At 43.1% G+C, this 24336-nt stretch overlaps 1 protein-coding gene across 1 annotated transcript in view; it reads right to left on the bottom strand.

The window, feature by feature from the left end:
• The window catches only part of NEDD4 (NEDD4 E3 ubiquitin protein ligase), a 118141-nt gene extending 94749 nt beyond the window's left edge, over nucleotides 1-23392 (bottom strand). The window contains exon 1 of the mRNA XM_069982455.1: nucleotides 23297-23392. Within this exon, the coding sequence (XP_069838556.1) occupies nucleotides 23297-23338 (42 nt within the window). The 5' untranslated portion in view covers nucleotides 23339-23392. The remainder of the gene's footprint in view (nucleotides 1-23296) is intronic.
• Nucleotides 23393-24336: the final 944 nt, after the last annotated feature.

Here is a 24336-nt window from a genome sequence, read left to right as displayed (position 1 = left end):
TGAACGCACCATTAAGAACTATTTTTATGGGCTTTTTTAAGTCTCCTCATACAACATGTATGAGCAATGATTTGATTCTTTATACAAATTTTCCTCGCCAGGTTAAGGTGGTCTGTTTTATGATATCTTTCTATCGTTCTCTCATGAGTATATATACTTACTTACTAAATTCTTGAAAATTTTATAAAGACTATTGAACCAGATTCTTTATACAAATCAATGCAGAACATATGTACAGCAATCTATGTAATCTCATAGATCTTCACTGGTACAGGCAGGCCATATCAATAGCAGAGTTACAGCAGCCACCGAGACCTAGCAATAGCCTCGGGCTGCCATTACGTTGAGACGACATGACGTAAGACCATCTAAATGGTATGATCATTGTTGACAGCTGCAGTTTGACCCCACACCCATGCTCGGCTTGGGCTTCGCCCATCTATGATCTTACGACACACACATCTTTTTGTTCATGGTAAGAGAAGATGCTGCAAAAGAGGAGGCTCAGGCACATTCAGCTATATAATACAGGAAGGGTCTGTGTATACAAAGCCATTTTAGAACGTTGTATTCTTTGTCACTGCCCCCTACAAGTTCCTGAACTCTGTGGCAGGAGTTTTCTCGATGGAGTAATATGGAGGAGTTTACACTCTTTCCACATAGAACTGAGCTGATAACTTGTGAAGTAATCCGATGGCTACAGATAAATAACCTAACCAGATTTTGCCGGCTGAGCCCTTTTACATCTATATACAAAAGGTATTAACACCATGATGCAGGTCATGACATGCCACAGAAGTTTACCAGTGTATTAGGCTGGTTCTGCATGCCATATTTTTCATCTTGGAAAAATATGCTATAATATACACAGCAACAGCAAAAAAATAAGTAAATAAATAAATCTGAAAGTAAAATCCCCCAGAAAACAAACACTAGACTGGAGCTGGATACAAGTACAGTGGTACCTTGGATTAAGAGTAACTTGTTTTAAGGGTGCCTTCACACCTACCGGATCCACAGCGGATCTCACTTCTGTGGATTCGAAGCGAGAACCGCTGCGGATCCGGTACCATTCACCCCTATGATAGCACATATTCGCAGCGGGATTAACATCCCGCTGTGAATATGTGCTTTAACCCCTCGCTGTCCGCAGCCCCATCCAGCAGCCCGCCGCCGAGAGCATAAAGTACCTGCTCGGCAGCGCGGCTGCAGTGAGGCTCCCGGCTCCGGTCCCGCTCACCCTCCAAATCATAGAAGATACACTTCAGGCTGGGGCTTGCATCAGGGGACAGGACTGTGGAGGTAATCTCTCCATAGCTGTAACCCCTCTCTCCCTGGAGTCTGTCAGTCCTGATTGGTCTATGATGAACACACACCCCTTCCCCATTGCGGTCATGTGACCACACAGACCTCTGACAGCATCCATGCTTCTCTATACTAGCCTGTTGTACTACGCTACTGCATTATGAGGATCTGCAGTTCCATCCTGTATTTACAAACTGCTGCTGTGTTGTCAGGTTTATGCACTTACTATATATTATACTCCACATGCTGATTGCTATACTGTACAGTAACTTAAAATATCACAGATTCAGCTGTTTCTCATTGTTTCATCTGTTCTACATGTTATTCAGAATTTAAAAAAAAATCATTTTTGGGGTGTGGAACCAATTGTCTGCATATCAGTGGTTTCTTATGGGAAAATTTGCTTTGGTTTAAGAGTGGATTTGGATTACAAGCACGGTCCCGGAACGGATTATGCTCGTAATCCAAGGCACCACTCACTGTATAGCTTTGTTTTAAAGCATGGCATAACAGAAAAAAAAAATCTTATTTAATTAATCATTTAAATTTGAGGCTACTGCTGTGTAAAATGTATATGTTAGCATCAAATAAAACTCCTCCAGGGTCTCCCTAAACAAGCCAAGGAGACTGTCCCATATAAAATCAGCCACAATATGACCCTATATAATGCACCAGCAGAGAGCCTGCCTCAGCAGTCAAAACAGATAAAAAAATCCATATAATATATACTACTAATAACATACTATTAACTCACTGTGCTGCCATATTAGCACTACTAATAGAACAATAAAATATTATACGCAATTTTGCTGGCATATTACTGGTAACATCTAGCTGTGCTGCTGTATTATTAAGATTTAATACAGCATCTTCCCAGCAGGTACCACAGTAAATCAGCAGTACACCATCGCCATTTGCGACCTCCGCTATAGCACAAGGAAAACAGACTTATGGACACAGTACATCAAACGGGGTTCTTAAAGTGAATCTGTGGCCTAAAATATGCCCTGTCAATCACCCATCAAGTGCAAGTAATAAAATAAAAGATTTCCATCCATGCCTTGAAAATTTATGAAAAATGTTTTATATCTGTAGCTGGGATAGAGCCACAGATACAGCTTTTCCAGGTATGGAGGGAAATCCTTCATTGTCATACATGCACTGGTGGCAGTGGTTTAGGTTAGAGCTACACAGCCGAATATCACCTCTCTGCACGGATCATGCTGCTTCAGGGCTGAGGTAACTGTGGCTGTGACTACAGCCCCACATACACTAATATATTTACTGTGTTATCTCCTATGGTTTTGCTGCCTTGTTTGTCATCTGGTCCTCTTCACAATTCCAGACCAGTTATTGTGTAATACTTTTCTACCTGTCCTGCATTCCAGGCATGGCTGGAATTTACTGCATTGCCCGGTATGCAAAGCGCCAACCCCTCAGCACGACCCCGGCCACAGATAAAGAGGGACCCATGCCAGGTTTCTGCAACTAGCTCATGTCAAGTCTTGTAGATCAGTGTATTTGTTTGCTATATACAACTTCTTATAATCCAGGTTGTGATCCTAGTGCAAGCTCACTTCTTTTTCAGTAATGAGGGTACGGTATTATCTAAGTCAATATCTTACAAATTTTCTAACGATTTATTCATATAAACGCTGATGATTGTTATAAAAACCAAATAGTTGCTGCAAAATCGTTAAACGATCGATTAGGCGAATTGTCGCTTCGTGTAAACGCAGCATTACTCTGCTTCCCGAGTACAACAGAATTCAGCTGACGGGACTGAGTACTACAGAGTATGTCTGACCTCCAGTATAGGAGACTGCATAGTGTGTCTATTACATAGTCACAGAAATTACAACAAACTAGGACTTAAATCAACAGAGAATGTAAGAAAATAGTTTCTTCCTTCCCTTTCAGGATTCTAACCTGTTTAGATTACTAATGTCTTTTCGGCAAAAGCCCTGGGCGTATTCCTTCCCAGTCTGTTCCAGCAGTTACACTTTTTGTTGCCATTCTGCATGGTATCCTCTGACATCCACATCCAGTCTAATGGTTAAATCATTTCAGAGCAGTACACCTGATACAACAGAGCACATTGTCCTTTACGTATGACATCATGACACCACACACACAGGTTAAACCATCAGGGGGATATTAGGACCAATGCTGATCACGGATTGGTACTTGTTCCTTGCTCCACCATCTCTTCATATGTTATATGTTTGCTTATGACCCAGACTTGCCACTATCCTGGCTTCTTCACTTGTCACTCTTTTAAACAAAATTATTAAACACAAAGCAGCTACAGTAAAATCCATGCAGGGGTCTTTATCAAGCATACATCCAAAATGTACAACACCAATGTTTAACACATTCATTGCTGCACTACTAGTTGCTCATAGTTTTTACCAATTATGATTTATGGGAGCTCATAAATCCCTTCCATTAGAACTACTGTGCGATCATTGTGAATTATTATGCGGTTATATGATGCACATATTATATACTAAACTATCATTTAGTATCAGGTGAGGAGTGGAGTTCATTCCAACCTTTAGTGTCCATACAGAAAGATTATTTGACAGATTATCTGCCAAAGATTTGAAGCCAAAGCCAGAAACAGACCATAAACAGATCAGGTCATAAAGCAAAGCCTGAGATTTCTCCTCTTTCAAATCAATTCCTGGCTTTGGCTTCAAATCTTTGGCAGATAATCTGTCAAATTATCTTTCTGTGTAAATGGACCCTAAGGGTACAAACACACACACCGTATACGCAGCGTATTTACTGCTGCGATACGCAGCAAATACGCAGCAGATTAGATCTAAATAACTTAACACAGCATCAAATCTGCACCACCAAATCTGCTGCAGATCTGCTGCGTATCTGCTGCATATACGGGGTGTGTGTTTGTACCCTAAGGCTGGGTTCACACTACGTTTTTGCAATCTTTTTTTCATCCGTTTTTGCAAAAAAATAAAAAAACAATGAAAAACGGATGCAGTTGTGTCTGTTTTTCCATTGATTTCCATTATTAAAAAAAAAAAAGGATTTTTTAATTATTATTTTTATAATGGAAGTCAATGTAAAAATGGTTGCATCCGTTGCACGCAGCTGCATCCGTTTCTTTTTTTGTTTTTTTTTATAAAAAACGGATTGCAAAAAGATAGTGTCAATCTAGCCTTACTCCAGTCGGTAGTTATAATTAACGGCCTGATAAACGTTGGAGATTGCATATACTTGATTTATATTTGAGTATCTGTTTTTGAGCTGTGGTTTATGATGTGCTTCTTACTGTATCCGTAATCTGTTATTCATTCCTTAAATGGGTAACCCCAAGATTAAACTATCATTTATTCCCACAAGGGGAGGTAAGCATCTGATCAATGGGATCGGTCTATTGGAAACCCCATCAATCTTTTGCCCCCATATGAACAGAGGGGTGGTTTAGAAAGAGCAGTACTGCTACTTCATTCACATGGGGGCCACAAGAAACTGCAACTGGGGTCTGAGTATACCAAAGCATTATGAAAAGAATCTGAGGAAAGCACAGAGATGTCCCCTAGAGCAGTGCTTCTCAATTCCAGTCCTCAGGCCTCACCAACAGTTCATGTTTTGAGGATTTCCTTAGTATTTCACAGGTGATATAATTATACTCGGTGCATCAGGTATTAGCACAGGTGTCCTTTGTATGGAATAGCCTCAAAACATGACCTGTTGGTGAGGCCTGAGAACTGGAATTGAGAAGCACTGCCCTAGAAGGACTCCAACAATAATTAATGGAAAGAATTTTGAGGGGGGGAAAAAAAAAAAAAAAAACTTGAACAGTGGTTCCAAGTATTTATTCTAGCTATATGGTATACCCACGATTGTGGCAAAAAGTAAGTATGCCACTAAAATCTCATCATAAACACTGTAAAACAATTAGGAAATTCTAAGTGCCCCAAGTACCAATAGTACCAATAAAAGGTAACAACTTCTCCCTCTCACTCCAAAAAGACCCTTATATTGCTCCGCGGATGAAACAATTAACCTCTTGGAACGCAGAGACACTATACATATTTGGTATCATTGCATTTGTACTGACCCACAGAAGGAGGACAACATGAAGATGTTTTGTTTTTGCTTCCCTTTACCCCAAAAAAGAAAATACTAAAAGCTATTCAGTACAATAACCGGTGCACAAAATGGATGCTACAAAAACTACAAGGTTTCCTGCAAAACACACAAGATCTCATACAGCCACACACGACTATCAATTCTAAAAAAAAGTGGACATGGCATGGAGAAAAGTTTTAATTGGTTAGGGTCTGAGTACCGAGACCCCTGCTGGTCTCTAGAACGACCAAGGAGAAGCACTCAGTTCTCTTCTCATTGCAGGAGTTGGCCTCCACAGTCTTTCTACGAAAAGTTTTTATGAATCAACATTAACACTTTAGGCCACGTTCACATGCTGTATGAACATCGGTTGTTTGACACGGCCGGTGTTTCATGTGTCAAACAATGGCTGATGTGTCAGATGATCAACTGATCAATACTACAGTATCGTCCGGGTGAACATCGCTTAATTTAAATTGGAATGCAGGCACATTCGGGTGTTGCTGCGCTCTAATTTGTCATAGACCACAATGCAAAGTACGGCCAGGAGCCATACTTTACACTGAGTACAGGTTATCTTGTACGGCCACTGTTCACTGAAAAGCAGCCACACAAAACCGACCTGCCAATTATTTTGTGCAGCCGTTGTTCCATACACACTAGTGTGATTTCACACTGTCAATATACAGCAGCCGTTGTTGCAATCTGCAAAACGAACGTTTATTGGAAAAATTTGTAGTGTAAATGTGGCCTAAGAAAACAATGACTTATGACTGCTGGAACTTATAAGGAATAGAATTTTACCAATCCTTAATGCTAACATTAGTTATGCAACTATAAAAAATAAAAATAAAAAATAAAACAAACTTTAGAACACTACATTTATACACCAACTAAATTTACTTGATGCATAAATAGAAATAGCAAGGTTTTTCTGAGGATTATTTCATTTTTAATCTGGGCTTAACCACATCTTCTTTCTACTATGTTCCTTCTCCTATCCACCTTCAACCCAGCTCTTTCAGTCCATTGCCACATCAGCAGTTCTACAAACAGACAGTGTCAATGAATGCTACTCGTCACAAAGCAATTTAAAGGGGTTCTCCCAACTTAAAATTTTTTTCCCCAATCCCCAGGCAACCAGAGAATGAGTCAGAACCCCACTGCTCCATCAGAACGGGAGACTCAGTTTCCCCACAATCTAATAGTTATTCCTATGCTGTTAATATGAGAAAACCCCTTAAAGGGAACCGGTGACCATGAAAATGTTACCTAAGCTATCAGCATCATGTTACAGTGCAGAAGGAGCTGAGTGGACTGATATATATGTTTATGGGAATAGATTCAGTATAACATGTCATTTATTGATTGAAATCTCTGATGTTTCCATTCTATGCTGAAGAGTCCAGTCCATTGAGTGACACCGCCCACTGTACCTCTTATCACGGAATGATCAGGGATTTCTATCAACATGTTCCATTAGGGTACAAACCCACACACCGTATACGCAGCAGATACGCAACAAATACGCAGCAGATTTGATGGTTTAGATTTGATGCTGTGTTCAGTTATTTAGATCTAATCTGCTGCGTATTTGCTGCGTATCGCAGCAGTAAATACACTGTGTATATGGTGTGTGGGTTTATACCCTTAGGGTATAAACACACACACCGTATACGCAGTGTATTTACTGCTGCGATACGCAGCAGATTAGATCTAAATAACTGAACACAGCATCAAATCTGCTGCGTATCTGGTGTGTGTGTTTGTACCCTTATACTGATTCTTCTCCAACAAAGAGATTGATAGATTATTTATATATATATATATATATATATATATATATATATATATATATATATATATATATATATATAATCTGCTCAGCTCTTCCTGCTCTATAATAAGATTGTGATAGATTAGACAACATTGACAGGTTCCCTTTAAGGGGTGAAAAACAGAGCCTAGACTGCCTTGTATGGCCATCAAGTCCTGCTTCAAGGAAAATAATTACATAGCATCCATTCTAATAAATTGTCACCCAGATAACAAAAGGTTGCATCATCCCTAAAAGAGGTAGCGCAGCAGCTTTTTCCCCATCAGAGGTAGCACAGCAGCTTTTTCCCCAACAGAGGTAGCACAGCAGCTTTTTCCTAACAGAGGTAGCACAGCAGCTTTTTCCTAACAGAGGTAGCACAGCAGCTTTTTACTCCTCTAAAGAGAAATTATTTTTCCCTGAAAAGTGCAGCCTTTGCAAAATCATTTGCACAAAAGCGTTGTGGCTAGATTTCAGTGTAACATGTGAGAGTGGTACAGAATTTCACATACAAAGTGCACATAAGCACAAAGTGTGGGGAAGTCATGGTGCAAGCTACCATGTAGTCATTGTACTATGCACAGTATGACACTAAAACAATGGAAACAGGAACTTACAGAGAAGCCAGTGAGAAAAAAAAAAAAACATTTCACAAATGAATTTCACTGCAATAAAAGCCAGTGACTTTACATGGATATGTCCGAGCATTTGTTTCACTGTTCACATCATAAACAGGGCTGAACTGTATCTTTTGCCTTGTTCACATCATCCCAGTAATAGAAATAACTACTGTATATGGAACTCATCGCAAGTTTAGAATACAAAAGCCTTTATTCCCTTCATGAATACTTACACGTCCGCTGGTCTAGAATTACACAGGTTCAGCAGGCTAAACCTGTGTGCTGCGAGTCCCGTGCCTTACACCTTTCAATGCATTCATGAAGAAAGTAAAGGTGGTGTCATTACAAAATCAGTGCCATGGTTATATCTGTCCCTTGAAAGTTTAGAGTAAAAGCATCTTCCACACCACACTGTATAACTATACCAGCCAAGTAACTGCTCAGTCTATGCGCCAACTTCTTGAGTCTGTTACTTTGTTCGCAATATTTTGTGTTGCACACTTGACATTTATGCCAAGAAAGCTCTCATGATACACATTAAAGTGACACTGTCACCCCCTATTTGCATTTTGACTGCTCTCCACAGGTGTAAAGGGTAAATGTTACAGCTTTCATTACTTATTTTATAATCACACCTCATGGTCCTTGTTCTGGTAAAAAGTTGTTTTTATCACCTGTGGATTGTGGATTAAAGGGAATGTGTCAGTACCTTTTTCTTGGTCTAAGGTGCTGACAGTGTGAGGAAGGTCTGTGTGTTGTAGTGGCGTCTCATACCTCTGTTTTTCCGATCGGTCCTGTACTTTCTGTAATTCATCTTCATAACTGTCAGAGGGGGAGTGGTGATGGCTTTGTGACGCACTTAGGCCCGCTCACCACTCCCCCTCCCAGCTTGTATTGAATATTCATGGAGCCGGTCCCCCGGCCTCCTGGCATCGTCATCAGTATCTTCCTTGTTCTGTGAGGTGCGCGCACGCTTCCGATGCGATTCGCACATGCGCCGCAGTGCGTCGGACCGGCACTGAGCGAAGCTATTGAGGGCATAGGCTTCTGCCCTCAGTGCGCCGGGCCGCTCCAATGCGCCACGACGCATGCGCTAATCGCCGCTGGAGATTTCACAGAACAAGGAAGATGACGACGCCAGGAGGCCGGGGGACCGGCTCCATAAATATTCAATACAAGCTGGGAGGGAGAGTGGTGAGGCGGGCCGAAGTGCGGCACGAAGCCATCACCAATCCCCCTCTTTGAAAGTTATAAAGATGAATTACAGAAAGTACAGGACCGATTGGAAAAACAGAGGTATGAGACGCCACTACAACACACAGACCTTCCTCACACTGTCAGCACCTCAGACCAAGAAAAGGTGCTGACACATTCCCTTTAAACATATACATAGAGTACCATTCACCCAACAGAATGGAAAAGGCTTGTCCATGTCCCAAACGAATCAACCTTTTCATTTAACCATACCTATGGAATCAGAACAGGGGTTGTGTACAGATCTCAGCTGATGTGGATGAGTACACGCTTACCAAACCTTTTGGCGGCAGGAACAGTTGCACACCAATCTGAAAAAGCTTTACCGCAAACTGTAGGCTTCAACTTTTTGTCTCCAACACCACAATGTAATCTAAGGCCATTCTCTTTCCTGAAGGTATACGGTTCATGCAGTACACTCTAAACAGATTGTGAAATGCTAGACAACCACCTATATGCATAATTTTTAGCCAGCATCTACATTAAAGACATGCAAAGGATAAGTTCCCAACATGTCACAGTACAATAAACTACAGCAGTACCTCAAACTGCTCAAGCTCAATTCAGTTCTTAAGATTTTCAAGGTAATTTAGCTTCAAACAGGTCAATTTTTGGGTGGAATGCAGATTGCTCTTGAGAAATCCCACTGAATCAATGGGAGAGGCAGAATTTCAAGCAGAATTCCGTATTGTGCACATACCCGTACAGTCTTGAGTAAACCCCTGCTGCAACACACCACAGATCTCACAGTGACACTGACATAGTGGAGGAGGTGTCAATGTGTGGCTGTGCTGCTTTGTGTTTCCCCTATTTTCCACCTGCATGAGCCTTTCCTCCAGTCCTCCCTAAATACTTTACTGGCCAACTCCGCCTAGTAATGCCAATGCGCCTGCACTATAATGAATGGGGTTTGACAGTCCTTGTGTACACTTATTTTTAAAGGGAACCTGTTACTGGGGACGCGGGCACAGAGCTCGCCCGACCCCCCAGTGCAGTAGATATCAGCGGCTGAAGCTGCTTGCGCATGCTGCAGAGATGAATCCGACGCCAATAGAGAATGAAGGGAGTCGTCATTCTCTATGGGCATCGGACTTATCTGTGCGGCGCGCGCGCACGCGGCTTCAACCGCTGATATCTTCGTCCCGGGACCAGCTCCAGGAGCGGGACTCGCCGGAAAGGGTAAGTATCCGGGGACTGCACTGGGGGTCGGGCGAGCTCTGTGCCAGCGTCCCTGGTGACAGGTTCCCTTTAATGTACTGTACTGACTAAACATGATGAAACATACAGGTAGTACAGTAGTGGTGCATGCTGGAAGTAATTACATACACTTTCATTACGGTGTAAGGGAGAAAATGTTGGGACAGTGGTTGGGTACAAAGGTACTTCCCCATATGACGAAATTATTACAATATATCAGTCATTAAAGGTACAAAAATATCAGCAGGTTTGTCATACCTGCTGATCCCATCGGTTTTGAAGAAATTGTACAAAAATACGCAAATTAGCCTCTGACTCCTTGTACCAGAAAATACAAGCATTTCTACATTTCCTTGAAGCACAGCTGAATATATGAAAAGTACAATGTGTCTCCTTAAATTAACAGCTTTAGAACAGTCTCAGCAGTTAGGAAAGGGATTCCCTTTTAAGCGTCTAACATTATGACCTTATTCTGTCCGCTTTAGGAGACCTACAAATGTGGACTAAATTCTGACCCATTGTGTGTTAAGGATCTTTGTTGAGGCCATGATCCATGCCACATGCCATGCCATTGTACGGCACAGATCACCTATTTGTAATAAATGGGTGAGTTCAAATGTGGGCATTTACGGATGCACAACATCCATGTTCTTTCTGTAAAAGCAGGGCCACGGCTACAGACAGCAATACATATGTGTGAATGCAGCCTTAGCATGATAAGTGACAGAGATGCAACTTACATGCCCCGCCAGGCAGCGAGCTGCACCCACTTTTGTAAAGTGACATATATGGCACAAATAGCACTATGGTGCATACTGGTGTAAATGATAAAAATATGTTACACAGCTGATTCTGAAGTAGATATAAGCCTAAATACACACATATATGAACACACACACACAATAAGGCAGTGATTGATAACTTGTGTAATGTACCCAAAGGCAGTGATATTCTTGGGTCCAAAGGGTAAGCAGCTAGACTGTCTACCCATACCTATCATGTTACTAGCATGGACTTCCCGACTTTTTAAAATCACAGAAAAACCACAGAATGTGCAGCTGCCCAGAAGTAAGTGGCAATGCTGTATGCAAAGTGCACTGTGTATGACTCAGATCCAAATCAAATCCAATGGCCAATTCAAACCAATCCTCCCCAAACACTCAGGAAGTGGAGCCTTCATCAAGTTACATTATATAAGTTTCAAATTTATTTTAGATATGGGGATGTTCTTCCCATGACTTACACATGATATAAGTAGAGCTAGTGTAAACAGCAACATAATAAGCAAGGACACACAGAAACATGAACATCCAGACTCCAGGCCCCAAACTCCTGACCAGGTGATAAGATCAGCAGCAGTTAAAGGGACACGACCATTACTGGTCACCTGTCATATGCAATACAATTATTTGGCCCATTTTTGTCTGTTTATTGTTGATTGGTTTTCTCTCTCCCTGGGTTTGGGTGAAAACAGATTGACTGGTTGTTTGATGGCAGTAGAGGGGTGGGTGAGTGGTAAAGAAAAAAGAATACATAATGAAGTTATATGCAAAGTAAAATAACTTTATTAAACCAAAGTATTAACCAAAAAAGTCTACAGAGTACACCTTTAAATCTCGCCTTCTGTCCTCAAACCCTGGTACTATGACAGCATTTTTTGACAACCGTGTCTTTGAACCAGCCCCTAGGGAAGCCACTTTTCCTGGGTGGCCCTGCAGTGATTGTTGCATGCGGGCGCATCAGAAATGAAGACGATCATCCCGGCTTGTACTGCAGTCACAGAACGGCCGTTGTCTTGCACCATGTGAACACGGCCTTATGGTGCATTTACAGATAGATTTATCTGACGGATTTTTGAAGCCAAAGCCAGGAACAGACTATAAACAGGGAACAGGTCAGAGACTTCTTCTCTTTTCAAATCCACTCCTGGGTTTGGCTTAAAAAAAAATCTTTCAGATAGTCCAGCAGATAGCACGACTTAAGGAGTTATGTAGCTGGGAGTCTGGTACTCCAAAAAAAAATTCATCAGTCTATGGGAACCCTGGAAAGCTTTCTACAAAAAGTATTTGCTAATTTCCCCACCTACTTAGACTATATGTCATATTGTATTGAGAGACTGCTTGTAATTCCTTACCTTTTGTATTCTATGTAGTCATATAAATGCAACAAGAACTGTAGTGATTTGTGGTACCTTCCTTGTTACAAATTTTAATCTGTTTTTAGTTATACTTTATAGTTTTATTTCTTAAGGTCACCTCAGTCTATAATAATTGGAGCATACCAGGTCTCCAGCAATTTAAAGTATTTGTAATAATACTTCATTATAGCATAAAATTTGAAAATGAAGTCACCTTCAATGTTTTTTCTGAATTTCTATCTTGACTGGGACCTGCGTGTTCCTACTTGTTACATGCTTTGTACTTGTCTGACCTTTTTAATAAAAATTCTGTTTGGGGAAAAAAAAAAAAAATAAATCAATAAAAAAAATCTTTCAGATAAATATAAATCTCTGTGTAAACGCACTATTAGACTCTAGAGCATCACCTAAGCTCTTAGGGAGGTCCCTGACTCCATTTGAGACCCTCTTACTGCAATCCTCTTCCCCGGGCATTTGCTCTCCCTTATAAAGTCCATGTTTTTCCCTGCAGAACAAGAAGCCCCTCCTCCCTGACTCCATTTGAGACCCTCTTACTGCAATCCTCTTCCCCGGGCATTTGCTCTCCCTTACAAAGTCCATGATTTTCCCTGCAGAACAAGAAGCCCCTCCTCCCTGACTCCATTTGAGACCCTGTTACTGCAATCCTCTTCCCCAGGGCATTTACTCTCCCTCATGCAGTCCATGGTCTTTCCTGCAGAACAAGAATCCCCTCCTCCCCCAGGTTTTCGGGTGGCCTGAGAAGCAGAAGAAAAGGTCTCACTTATTGACAAAACTGGAATAAGGCTTTCCTCCTGACATACAAAATGCCCATGGTGTACTTTATTTGACATAAAAGTGTAACCCGATGGTACTGTTATGCCACTACTCTTCAAAGAATTTGAAGGGGTTGTCCAGTGAAAATCTTTTTCTTTCAAATCAACTGGTGTCAGAAAGTTATATAGATTTGTAATTTACTTCAATAAAAAAATCTCAAGTCTTCCCATACTTATCAGCTGCTGTATGTCATGCAGGAAATGTTTTATTTTCAGTCTTCTTTCGTCGGATAGCGGAATACACCGGCCCATAGAATGGTGTCTATGGAGCCGGTGGAAAGGCGCGCGGCCGACGGAATTCCGCGGACATTGTCTGCAAGAATTCTGTAGTATGAACCCACCCTGACACAGTGCTCTCTCCTGACATCTCTGGCCGAGACAGGAACTGTCCAGAGCAAGAGAGGTTTTCTAAGAGGATTCATATAAAACCGAGACTAAGGGTCCTATTACATTAAAGGGGTTGTCCGGCGATAAAAAATTATTCACAGAATAACACACATTACAAAGTTATACAACTTTGTAATGTATGTTATGTCTGTGAATGGCCCCCTTCCCCATGTTTCCCCCCACCCACGCTAGACCCGGAAGTGTGGTGCATTATACTCACCGCATATCGTGTCGCCCACGGTCTCCGATCGTCAGCAGTGACGTCTTCTTCGGGAGCTTGGCGGATCTTCCCGAGTGCCGGCCGCCCTCTGCAGCGTCATCCGAAGCTCAGCCGCGATTGGCTGAGCATAACTGTGCTCAGCCAATCGCGGCTGAGCGGCTGATGACGCGGCCACGTCATCAGCTGCGATTGGCTGAGCACAGTTATGCTCAGCCAATCGCGGCTGAGCTTCAGATGACGCTGCAGAGGGCGGCCGGCACTCAGGAAGATCCGCCAAGCTCCCGAAGAAGACGTCACTGCTGACGATCGGAGACCGTGGTCGGCACGCGACAGGTAATGTATAGCGCACCACACTTCCGGGTACATGGGTGGGGGTGGTGGGACACGGGGAAGGGGGCCATTCACAGACATAACATACATTACAAAGTTGTATAACTTTGTAATACGTGTTATTCTGTGAATAATTTTTTATCGCCGGACAACCCCTTTAAGCGATTTTTAACGACTAACGATAAACGATCACAAACCAGAGTGTTTATCATTAACCTGAAATCGTTCACCAAATTACACAGAACGATAATCACTAGTTACGATCGTTACTACGATCATTAATTCATTCTGATCCTAGCGAAACAATGGACAATGTGCTGATACACTGAACAATTAGTGAAAAAATGCGGAAAAATGAGCAAACGAATGTGGAATTACAGCAAACGATTAAGGATAATTTTAGGTTCAGATCTAAATCAACGACATAGGAATGATTTTTCGATCGTTGCCTGCAATTACACAGAACGATTATCGTGTGTCAGACTGAAAATAAAACATTTCCTGCAAGACATAAAGCAGCTAATAAGTATGGGAAGCATACAATCATAGAAGGAAGGAGTATCACTCAGTAGTATATTCCCGGTGGAAATGAGTATATCTAGTATAGACAGTAATCCACTGGTACACTTTATGAGAATAGAAGACAAGATAGTCTGGAGTATTCAAATGCAAGTGCTTTAGTGCATCATTTATTGTAAAATCGTGGTACAACACAGACAGAATCCGACGTTTTGGTGAAGGCACCTTTATCTAGGAGTCTATGGAAGTAAGTATAATGAAGTGGTACAAGGACTACATGTTTTGATACACAATACATAAAAACATAATGGTACATGGGACCGGGGTTGAACCCCATGGGCAAATAGCAAATAGGGTGAGAGACACATGGCGAGTGACGAGAGACGAGATGGGGCGAACGGAGTTGCGGGCTGAGGAGGATGCGCTCCGGGCAGTGAGGGGTGGTTCCCAGGACAGCAGCACCGCTCCATGCCGGTTCTGTGTAATGTAATGGCCTCCTGGGTGGGGGATGACTAAAGGGGTTGTGTGGGGGGGAGATACATGCTGCGGTGGGGGGTAGCAAAGACTGTGGGTACGCTCCGGGTGACGGGGATACACAGTGGGGTGAGATCAAGGGGGTTGGGGGCTGTTGTCAGAGAGGCAGACCGCTGCAGCTGTCAGCGTCTCACTGTCCTCTATCACTTCAGTGTGCTAGGTTAGAAGCACTAACCTGGCCCATTGAAGAGACTGAGGACACATGATCCCGACACGGAGGGTAGGGGCCAGGAGCAGGGAGCGTGTCGGTGTGGACTGAGGTTTGATGATTCTATGCATTCGGTGGAGGTGAATGCATCTAGAGAACAGCAAAACTGTGCAGAATCCATAATAGCTTTATATTGGAAAGATGGAAAGCTACAGGTGGGCAACATATTAATGCAAAAAATTTTTTTTTTTTTTGGGGGGGGGGGGGGGGGGGGGGGGGAATACCCCTTTAATTATTTTGTTTTGGACTGCAGCAACAGCTCAATTGGTGGCGCTACAAAAGTTATAGTATAACTCTGGCCTCATTCATAGATTTTCAGGAGGAATACCAGAGGGACAACACGGTGAATGGTGTCAGCTGTTATTCACGTTCCAAATTGCTGACACCGTTAGATGCTGTTAGAATCAGGAGACCTGGGTACCTGTTATATATATCCAGTTGTTTATTCAAAACATAAAAAAATAATAATAATCTAATGTAGGCAGAGTACTGGCACTTCCTCAAGTCTGAGTGCTATTTTCACGATGAGCGCTGCGTTTTAATATGAACGTAGTGGGGTGCTACTTGTCTATGAAAGCAAGTATATAATAGTAGAAAGACAATGCACTCACCACTTGTATCCCTTTTATTGTTCATCGTGCAGAAAGCATGACAAACTTGCAAGCAGCGAGGACACCAACCACCTCACCAATTCATGTTTCGCATGAATCACATGCTTCTACAGACCAAAGGTACAAAGGTAGGTGCACTGCCCAGCTATTATTGACTTAAAAAAAATAGTCTTCAGTGCAAAGTGTAAGAGGTTAATCCTAGATCCTAAACTGCTGCAACCTGAACTCCAAGCAAGGTCAGGTATGGGAGGGGGGAGTATGGAGGTGTTACAGCTTGCTGCAGATCAGGAGCTTGGGAAAGCCTCTCTGACACTTTGCACTATAGAAGAAAACATGTTTCTACATTCTGGAAGCACAGCTGGATATATAAAAGATACCATGTGTCTCCTTGACCTAACTAACAGCGTCAACAGTTAAAGGGGTTGGCCACTTTATAGTAAAATAGGTCAGTACAAAGTATTAGTAGGTGTACTCATTGTATATACTGACAGCAGCTCCCTGTGTACCTCATAGAGCTAAAATCAGAGTGCAGAGTGTAGCAGGTGGTGCCCACATCTGTCTGGCATTTATGGCATATCCTTGGAATACACTATAAATCAGTGCTTCTCAATTCCAGTCCTCACCAACAGGTCATGTTTTGAGGCTATCCCATACAAAGAACACCTGTGCTAATGCCTGATGCACTGAGTACAATGATATCGCCTGTGAAATACTAAGGAAATCCTCAAAACATGACCTGTTGGTGAGGCCTGAGGACTGGAATTGAGAAGCACTGCTATAAGTGCCTGTGATGGAAAAGCCTCTTTAACCCTTAGAGGACCAGGCCCAAAATGACCCTGTCGACTGCACCAATTTTCATTATTGTGTTTTCGTTTTTTCCTCCTCCCCTTCTAAGAGCTCTAGCACTTTCAGTTTTCTGGCTGTGCAAGGGCTTGTTTTTTACAGGAATAGTTGTACTGTGTAATGGCGTCTTTCATTTTACCATAACATGTATGACTGAACCCCAAATATATTATTTATGAAAATATAAATTGGTGAAATCGTACAAAAAGAATGCAATAATAGTAACTTTTTTTTTTGGGGGGGGGGGGGGTTCCTGTGTCTAGGTAATGCACTATATGGTAAAAGTGACATTATACTATTATTCTATAGGTCTGTCCGAACACAACCATATGCAGGTTTACACAGATTTTCAAATGTATATTTTTTTTATTAAGTCCTTTTTTTTTGTTGCAATTAATTATTGATAAAATGGTCATATTGTGACTCTTATAAGGGTTTTAGTTTTTCCCCCTTGGGGCTGTATGGGGTGTCACTTTTTGTGCCATAATCTCTAGTTTTTACTAATACCATACTTGTGCAGCTTAGACATTTTGATCACTTTTTATAAATTTTTTTTTATATATTAAGTAACAAAAAAAACGGTACTCCTGGCACTTTTTTCCCCTCTTTCGCCGTATGGGATGATGATTGTTATATTTTAATAGATTGGACAATAATAGAAGACGACAAGTAGAGAAAAGAGCTGTTGCACATCACAACAATGGCTGACATTAATGCCACTCGGCTATATTTAAAAAACAACGCCAGGATGTTTATATATAATTTGATCAAACCATATTGCCCCATGTACCACGTGCCGGTCTCCTGCTTCACATGGGTCCCTACACTAACTCCACACTGTGGGTCAGCGACCGCTAACCCCGCAAAGCGTGTTCAAACAGGGAAGGGAGGCCATGGAATGGCCCTGCAACCCCAATGTCACAGGACCAAACCCAAAGTTTGCCGCCAAACAACACAAGTGTGGATATGGTCTTGTACTCACCATTACTGCTGCAGGTAGAATGAGAGAGATAGGAGGTACTGACATGTGAGCACAGGTGTATCCTGCTAAGTTGGTGACAGCTTTCTCCGCCGGCGGTGCCAGCTGGGTTTTGGGGGGGCCGTTCTATGGCCTCCCTTCCCTGTTTGTGCATACCTTGCGGGCTTGGCTGTCGCTGACTGACACGGTGGAGTTAGGCTGCATTCCCACGTTCCGTGATCCTGACGGATCACGGACGTGGAATGCATGTACCGGAGTCCCCCCGCGCCCGGACAGCATCTGTAATTAGATGCTAAGAGCGGGGGAGACTGTATTCATAAGCGGCGCTTATGAATACAGTCTCCCCCCGCTCCCAGCATCTAATTACAGATGCTGTCCGGGCGCGGGGGGGGGAGGGACGACTCCGGTACATGCACTCCACGTCCGTGATCCGTCAGGATCACGGAACGTGGGAATGCAGCCTTAGTGTAGGGACCCATGTGAACCAGGGGACCTGCACGCAGTACATGGGGCAATATGGTTTGATCAAACTATATACCAACATCCTGGCGTTGGCTTTTAAATGTAGCCGATAGGCATTAGTGTCAGCCATGGGTGTGAGATGCAGCAGCTCCTCTCTCTCCTAGTCCATATAATAGAAGACGCGGCAGCATTTAAGGGGTTACTGACAGGATGCAGCGAGATCGGTGCAGCCTGTCATTAACGGTGAGGGCCCGGCTGCTGAGTGCAGCCGGCCCCCACCTGCTACGAGGTGCGCTCCGTTCATAGCACCTTAGAGACCCATGACGTACAGTTACGTCAAAGGTCGTCTGGTGATTGACATCATCACATAACTGTAGGTCATGGGTCATCTACGGGTGTAACAGTTAAAATTATTTTTTGTTCAGTCTACCTGATCCTAAGCCATAGAATCTGTTGGTCAAACCAACTATGTTTTTCAGCAGGATCCCATAAACACACTGTGGTAGAAGCACAATGACATCACATCACTAAATCCCGTCATCTTTCAAAAATAGCCTTTTCTGCTAGTAAAAAGGAAGCAGATTTCCATTCAACCAATGGCCCAGACATACTAAAAGTTCCTATGTGCAAACTTCTACGATACCAAATTTTGCGTCCGCAAGGAAATGAGATTAGCGGCTAATTTGCAGAAAAATAGAGTGGGCTGGGATTTATGACCAATTCTTGTATTGTTCAGGCAGCCATGGATACTGACAGTACAGATATGTATGTGTATATGATCATATGGAAACTGACAGCTCTTTACCAGCCACACATATCCCTGTTTACAAAGGAAGATGTGTGGCCGATTGTATCTTTTGAGCAAAATTTATCACTATCAGTTGATGTTTTTGTGGATTCCTGGTCCTCAGCTCATCCCTACACACTTTTTACACGGACTGCAGTTCTAGCAAGACTCCTGGTCTAAAAGGCCCTTTAGACTAGATAGTCTATAAATGCACTAGATACACTGAGTTTTATCAGTTGTTGAATAAATCTAAAGACTGTCAACTCTAAGTTTACTTGCAAGATTTTGTGGCACGGTGAGGAAAGCATAAATAACTTTGAAGGCAGTGCATGCGGTATACATGTGACTGCTATCCAGTCATGGGGAGTGTCATCCTCCCGCCAAGTCATAGCTTCTCCCTGCGCATAGGCTGTCAATCACAACTGGCTGGATGGAAGGAGGGTGCGGCATCACTGGAGGCGTAATCTCCACTCCCCCATGACTGAATAGCAGTCACAAGTATACAGTGCACACAGCCTTCAGCGGTATTGTATAGCCCTATGCAGGGTCTGTTCCAGCACAGAAGAAAAGCCTCAGAGCACTGTTCTCCTCACCTGTTAGGTCCTGGAGCCAGTGTATGAGGGATCTGGAATATGACAGGCACGTCCTGGAGCCAGTGTATGAGGGATCTGGAATATGACAGGCACGTCCCACCAACACGCATTATTCTCTATCTACAGAATACAGGAGAAGTTATAATTGCTGGGGATGCAGCTGCAGGGACGGCCACTTGTCACCAGAATATTCAGTCTCATGGCTGAATTCACGGTCAGACATCAATGATAGAGAGGAGTACAACGTTCAAATTAATCTCTATGGAGCTGAGAGAAATAGGGCATCAAAGGCAAACACCTCCCTATTATACTGATATAATATACTGGGCACCTCCCTATTATACTGATATAATATACTGGACACCTCCCTATTATACTGATATAATATACTAGACACCTCCCTATTATACTGGACACCTCCCTATTATACTGATATACTGGACACCTCCCTATTATACTAATATAATGCACTAGACACCTCCCTATTATACTGATATAATACACTGGACACCTCCCTATTATACTGATATAATACACTGGACACCTCCCTATTATACTGATATAATATACTGGACACCTCCCTATTATACTGATATAATACACTGGACACCTCCCTATTATACTGATATAATACACTGGACACCTCCCTATTATACTGATATACTGGACACCTCCCTATTATACTAATATACTGGACACCTCCCTATTATACTAATATAATGCACTAGACACCTCCCTATTATACTGATATAATATACTGGGCACCTCCCTATTATACTGATATAATATACTGGACACCTCCCTATTATACTGATATAATATACTGGGCACCTCCCTATTATACTGATATAATATACTGGACACCTCCCTATTATACTGATATAATATACTAGACACCTCCCTATTATACTGGACACCTCCCTATTATACTGATATACTGGACACCTCCCTATTATACTGATATAATACACTGGACACCTCCCTATTATACTGATATAATATACTGGACACCTCCCTATTATACTGATATAATATACTGAACACCTCCCTATTATACTGATATACTGGACACCTCCCTATTATACTAATATAATGCACTAGACACCTCCCTATTATACTGATATAATACACTGGACACCTCCCTATTATACTGATATAATACACTGGACACCTCCCTATTATACTGATATAATACACTGGACACCTCCCTATTATACTGATATAATATACTGGACACCTCCCTATTATACTGATATAATATACTGGACACCTCCCTATTATACTGATATAATACACTGGACACCTCCCTATTATACTGATATAATATACTGGGCACCTCCCTATTATACTGATATACTGGACACCTCCCTATTATACTGATATAATACACTGGACACCTCCCTATTATACTGATATATCAGTATAATAGGGAGGTGTCCAGTGTATTATATCAGTATAATAGGGAGGTGTCCAGTATATCAGTATAATAGGGAGGTGTCCAGTATATTATATCAGTATAATAGGGAGGTGTCCAGTGTATTATATCAGTATAATAGGGAGGTGTCCAGTATATTATATCAGTATAATAGGGAGGTGTCCAGTGCATTATATCAGTATAATAGGGAGGTGTCCAGTATATTATATCAGTATAATAGGGAGGTGTCCAATATATTATATCAGTATAATAGGGAGGTGTCCAGTATATTATATCAGTATAATAGGGAGGTGTCCAGTATATCAGTATAATAGGGAGGTGTCCAGTATATTATATCAGTATAATAGGGAGGTGTCCAATATATTATATCAGTATAATAGGGAGGTGTCCAGTATATTATATCAGTATAATAGGGAGGTGCCCAGTATATTATATCAGTATAATAGGGAGGTGTCCAGTGTATTATATCAGTATAATAGGGAGGTGTCCAGTGCATTATATCAGTATAATAGGGAGGTGTCCAGTATATTATATCAGTATAATAGGGAGGTGTCCAGTGTATTATATCAGTATAATAGGGAGGTGTCCAGTGTATTATATCAGTATAATAGGGAGGTGTCCAGTATATTATATCAGTATAATAGGGAGGTGTCCAGTGTATTATAATATACTGGACACCTCCCTATTATACTGATATAATATACTGGGCACCTCCCTATTATACTGATATAATATACTGGACACCTCCCTATTATACTGATATAATATATTGGACACCTCCCTATTATACTGATATAATATACTGGACACCTCCCTATTATACTGATATACTGGACACCTCCCTATTATACTAATATAATGCACTAGACACCTCCCTATTATACTGATATAATATACTGGACACCTCCCTATTATACTGATATAATATACTGGACACCTCCCTATTATACTGATATACTGGACACCTCCCTATTATACTAATATACTGGACACCTCCCTATTATACTAATATAATGCACTAGACACCTCCCTATTATACTGATATAATATACTGGACACCTCCCTATTATACTGATATAATACACTGGACACCTCCCTATTATACTGATATAATACACTGGACACCTCCCTATTATACTGATATACTGGACACCAGAGAGAGTTCAGTGTATGTCATGTGATGCCAGTGGGCCAGGCATGGCACACACAGCATGACCCCTCTGGCACTCAGGTCAGGCATGGCACACACAGCATGACCCCCTCTGGCACTCAGGCCAGGCATGGCACACACAGCATGACCCCCTCTGGCACTCAGGCCAGGCATGGCACACACAGCATGACCCCCTCTGGCACTCAGGCCAGGCATGGCACACACAGCATGACCCCTCTGGCACTCAGGCCAGGCATGGCACACACAGCATGACCCCTCTGGCACTCAGGCCAGGCATGGCACACACAGCATGACCCCTCTGGCACTCAGGCCAGGCATGGCACACACAGCATGACCCCTCTGGCACTCAGGCCAGGCATGGCACACACAGCATGACCCCTCTGGCACTCAGGCCAGGCATGGCACACACAGCATGACCCCTCTGGCACTCAGGCCAGGCATGGCACACACAGCATGACCCCTCTGGCACTCAGGCCAGGCATGGCACACACAGCATGACCCCCTCTGGCACTCAGGCCAGGCATGGCACACACAGCATGACCCCTCTGGCACTCAGGCCAGGCATGGCACACACACAGCATGACCCCCTCTGGCACTCAGGCCAGGCATGGCACACACAGCATGACCCCTCTGGCACTCAGGCCAGGCATGGCACACACAGCATGACCCCCTCTGGCACTCAGGCCAGGCAGGGCATCACCAGGTCACATCCCTAAAGTGCGCACAAAACTTAGTGGGGTCCGGCAGGCAGCCCGCCCCCTCTGTGGTAACATCACTGCGCCCATAGCTGCAGTACTCCCTCAGGTACCGCAACTGGTGTGCATTGTGGTGCGGGTGACCCCCCTCCAGCCAGCGTCCTGCACAGCATCCCGCATCCCCCGCACAGGCCGCCCGAGCACTGACAGCCGGGTCACCAACACACTGCTGATGGAGGGCCACTCCCATCCGCCTCACCTCCTCCGCCGGCAGCCCCTGCACCTCCATGTAGGAGGCCATGCTCCTCACCCCCGAGCCCGTCCGGGTGATGCCTCTGTCACTCCAGAGTTTCCGCTCCCGAACTCACCCACTGAGCGCGCCCCCGCTAATCAGCCTCCAACGTCACGCGCGCTCCAGGCCCCGCGCGTCACGTGACGGTGCGCGTGCCGGCCCGTGACACTGACTGAGGTGGTGGACGAGGTCGCTGCTGCTGTGCCAACCGGCTGTGCCACCCCCCACCTCCTCCTCGGGTGAAGGTGGTCCGGCATACAGATGCACTTACGTGTAAATGCAACATGTGAGGGAACAAAACAGGTTTTATCGCATAGTTTGCAGCCTCCTGGTTTCCTGACGTGTTTTCTCTGTAGAATATACGCAGATAAATGGCATGTCACCTATCCACACGTACCGTATTTACAACCCACGGAGAAGAGAGCTACAATGCAGGGCAGGGTGTGTACTGTGGTACGCTTTGTAATCAATGCACATGCAGTGTCAGATATAATATTAATATAATATATAATTCTAGGGGCCCACCCTACATATACCAGATCTAACCAGCGCCAAACCTCTCACATTACTATAGCGACTTTGCAGAGAGCTGTGTGTGTGACCAGCAATGCTAGCTCACTGCTGGTAACTTGTCAGTCACTCTATGCAAATAGTATAAGGTGCCACATAAGTTTCTTGAAAGAAGTCCCATTAAGCCCTTCCCTCATCAGGGTGTAATTGTATGTCCTGATGTGGGAGGGGCGTTCAGAGGGGGGGGGGGGGGCGCGACCAAATAGTAAACAACAACTTTTCCATGACCACCCTGATCTAATAGGGCCAGTGTCCTATAACAATGTTGCTCCTAATATATATTTATGAGCAAAACTTATACAATTCATATCAAAACTCAATTCTTAATTGTTGTAGGATTTTTTTTTTAAGCTGGAGTCGGAAAATTTTTTCCAACTCCGACTCTAGACAAAACTAGCTCCAACTCTGACTCCACGACTTCAGCCTGTTTTAGCCTT

The sequence above is a fragment of the Dendropsophus ebraccatus genome, chromosome 1 (assembly GCF_027789765.1).
Source record: "Dendropsophus ebraccatus isolate aDenEbr1 chromosome 1, aDenEbr1.pat, whole genome shotgun sequence".
Classification (NCBI taxonomy): Eukaryota; Metazoa; Chordata; class Amphibia; order Anura; family Hylidae; genus Dendropsophus; species Dendropsophus ebraccatus.
The sequence above is the reverse complement of the archived record's forward strand: the minus strand, read 5'-3'. Positions and strand labels throughout refer to the sequence as shown.